Source organism: Pteropus vampyrus, unplaced genomic scaffold (genome assembly GCF_000151845.1).
Source record: "Pteropus vampyrus isolate Shadow unplaced genomic scaffold, Pvam_2.0 Scaffold53, whole genome shotgun sequence".
In the NCBI taxonomy this organism is placed as follows: Eukaryota; Metazoa; Chordata; class Mammalia; order Chiroptera; family Pteropodidae; genus Pteropus; species Pteropus vampyrus.
Genome location: NW_011888834.1, coordinates 4,959,785 through 4,962,917, shown reverse-complemented (window position 1 = coordinate 4,962,917; position 3,133 = coordinate 4,959,785). Strand labels below are relative to the sequence as shown.

Sequence of the window (3,133 nt, the reverse complement as noted above, 5' to 3'; positions counted from 1 at the left end):
TAATTTTAATCATTTCATGCTGGAACGTGGTATCATACGAAATTATGTAAGCTTCAGCAAGCTTGGGGAAACATTTTCAAAACTCACAGCATGTCCTTTGCACTTAGATGAACAATTGGTTGATTTGTAGGCTCTCTCGATATCCACACATTCTGCATTAATGCAAACCTGAAAGTGATGTGAAACACGTGAAGTTGACACTAACGTCCAATGGCTTTGGCTCTGCAAATTGTTGACTCTTTGGAATTTAGTCTTATATTATTAGCCACTATCATCTTTATCAAATTCACTTTTTTCTTAGAGAAATCAGCATTCTTTGGAAAATGGGAAGATGGGATCTAGGTAATTTTTAGCATAAAATATTTGAAAGTCCTCTTTAAAGTTTCCTCACTTCACCCCATTCCTCAGGGGTTATTCCCTTAACGCACCTCTTCAGTCCAACTCTTAAGAGTGACATTTAGTACTGAGCTGAGTACTGCTCATGACACAAGGTACCCATTCCAAACAAAACTATTATGGAAAATATGTCAATAGCACATCATCTGCAATAGTAAAAAATATTATTTATGTAAAAATGAATATCATTGTTATTATTCTCTTTATTATTATTAGAGCCACTGTCGTTCTTTGAGAACCTACCATTTGGGGGGCAATAAAACTTATGTAAGTTTAACAACCTACCACTAAACACATAATTGGTACTTATTAAATAATATTGAAGAAAGAAATTCAAACAGGCCCAAATGAAGGACATAAGCTTGAAAACTGCTCCCTTGAAACACAAAAAGGCCTTGAGAAATAAAACACAGAATAAAAACTAAAAAAACACTTTGAATCAAAGCCATAATTTCAACTTACCTTCTTGTTTCCACACTTCGTTCCGTTGGCTACCATGCCTATTTCTTGACTGCTTTCTTCAGGATCAAATGTTTTACATGTCAGGAAAGTTACTATGCGTCCTTTCCAGGGCAAATTGTTTGACCCACCTTGACAGAACAACTTCCCACACGTGATATCACTGAGGAAAAGCCAAAATTTGCTGCAGTTGAAATACTAGGCTCCAAATTGCAGTTTTATACAAATGTAAATAAGCTCCTTGACTATCAATATTTAACTAACAGTGTTTCTCCCTATAGCACAGACTCCTAGTTCTCCTTCAGATCAATTTTACCCCTTATTCTTCAGTGAAAGAACCATTGAATATTGGCAGGCACATTGTTGCTATTAAAAAAAGAAAATACACACTCATTTCCCAGATTCTCATGCAGCTACTTTTGGCCAATTGCCTAAGGTCTAGCCAATGGAAAGAAAGCAGAGTTTAAGTGTCTTAAGTGTTAGGGAGTATGTCCTTCTCTAATTTTTTTTCCTTTTTCTTTTTGCTTATTGGAAAGTAATAGCTAGAGCTGGAGAAGCCAACATAGACTAAGAGAAACAGTTGAGAAAGGTGGTCATATCCACGATAGAGTTAGAAGATATGAGGTTGGCCTTCTAACATCATGGAGGACACCTAGGAAATTGATTTCTATCCTGTTTTAGCTAACATTTCTTATTTACTTTCATGAATTACAGCAGAATAACTCTCTCAGCTATGGTTGTGTTAATATAAAGCTGAGCCTTGGTGTATACTCCAAGGCATCATGTGAGGTTACAGAAAGGACTGTCTACCTGCAAATACAGATGAAACTGCTCAGCACTCAATGAAACCATTCATCTACCACTAAGGTGAATAAAGTCAATGCCAATAAAATTGCAGTCAATTTTAGAGAATTCAGAGGAGGGCTGTGAAAAAGTATTCTGAGAATAGATAGAATCAGATTCTTCTGATGTCTTTGGTGGTTGTTAGAAAATATAATTGAGAAGTGGAGAAAGACATGCATTCTCTCCAAACTTGAGAGGGTGTTTTTCTTGAATCGTTTAAGTCTTATAAGGAAGATTCGAGGGCACAGGGAATTCCAGGCTTACTCTCCAGTCAGTTACTATTAACAAGTGATAAGAAACCCAGGTTGAGGGAAGAATGAAATGCTTGTATTTCTAATCGCAGAAATTGTCCAGCGCTCATACAAATGGTGATATGGGACAATGGTGTGTGCACGTGATGCAGAGGAAAATAACCCCACTCTCTTTTCCTACATGCTAGCTCTCATACTAAATATTGCCTAGTCTCCCTTTATTTCTTTTTACATAATTTTTTTCCTTTTGAATCTGGCCTGATATCCTATAAAAGATAGACCACAGGAAATGACTATCCATCCTATAGGCCCAAACTCCCCAAAAGATGAGGCTATGTCCAAAATATAGTTTGTTTGGTAATATCTATCATCTAGGAAAGTTCATGTTTAATAGAAAAACTTTGAGAAATGCTGATCTCATTCAACCTTTTGTTGTATATTAATTTGTATCAAAATTTCGAGCAGGTACAAGGAATTTAGTCTATTATAATTTGAATTTTAAACATCAGCTTAAAATTGCAAAATCAAAAAAAATCTTAAAAATCTCAAGTTCATTGAGCGTAATATTCTATAATTTTCTAGAATATCAATCCAAAAATTAAAACAAATTCTTCAGGTGAACTGACAATTTTTTCTCTTACCATGTTTTTTTCTTTATGTAATTCTATGGCAAGTTTAAATAAAACTGTACAAACATTGCATTAGCTATTTCTCTGGCCGAAGTGAGTATCCCTAGGAGTGGAACAGAAAGATTCAAACAATAAGGTCACTTACTCTGCTTTACAAGGCAAGTGTGTGTCGTTCACTTTGCGACAGTACCCGTACTTTGACCCACCTTCATTCTTGCTGTAACATGATTTATCTGCAACCTCGGTTCCTGGGATGAGGCACGATCAGTAGGGACATATTTAAAAAGAAAAAAGATAGAAAATTCAATGCTACAAATTATTAATGAAATATAAAACCAGCAAGAGAAATACTATTTTAGCATACAGTCTTGCATTGCTTAACAATGGCACTTCTCAGTAACAGGTCATTAGGTGATTTTGTCATTGTGAAAACATTATAGAGTGCACTTACACGAATCTAAATGGTATAGCTTACTACATACCTAAGCTATATTGTAGAGCTGTACAAAAACATTTTCTTTCTTTATATCTTTATTTTGTAAGCTTTTTCAATTT

The 3,133-nt window shown here is 35.0% G+C and overlaps 1 protein-coding gene across 1 annotated transcript in view; it reads right to left on the bottom strand.

Annotated features, from left to right (window-relative positions):
- The window catches only part of ADAM28 (ADAM metallopeptidase domain 28), a 58,122-nt gene that overhangs the window by 6,498 nt on the left and 48,491 nt on the right, over positions 1–3,133 (bottom strand). The window contains 2 exon segments of the mRNA XM_023530774.1: positions 39–168; positions 859–1,018. Coding sequence (XP_023386542.1) covers positions 39–168; positions 859–1,018 — 290 coding nt within the window.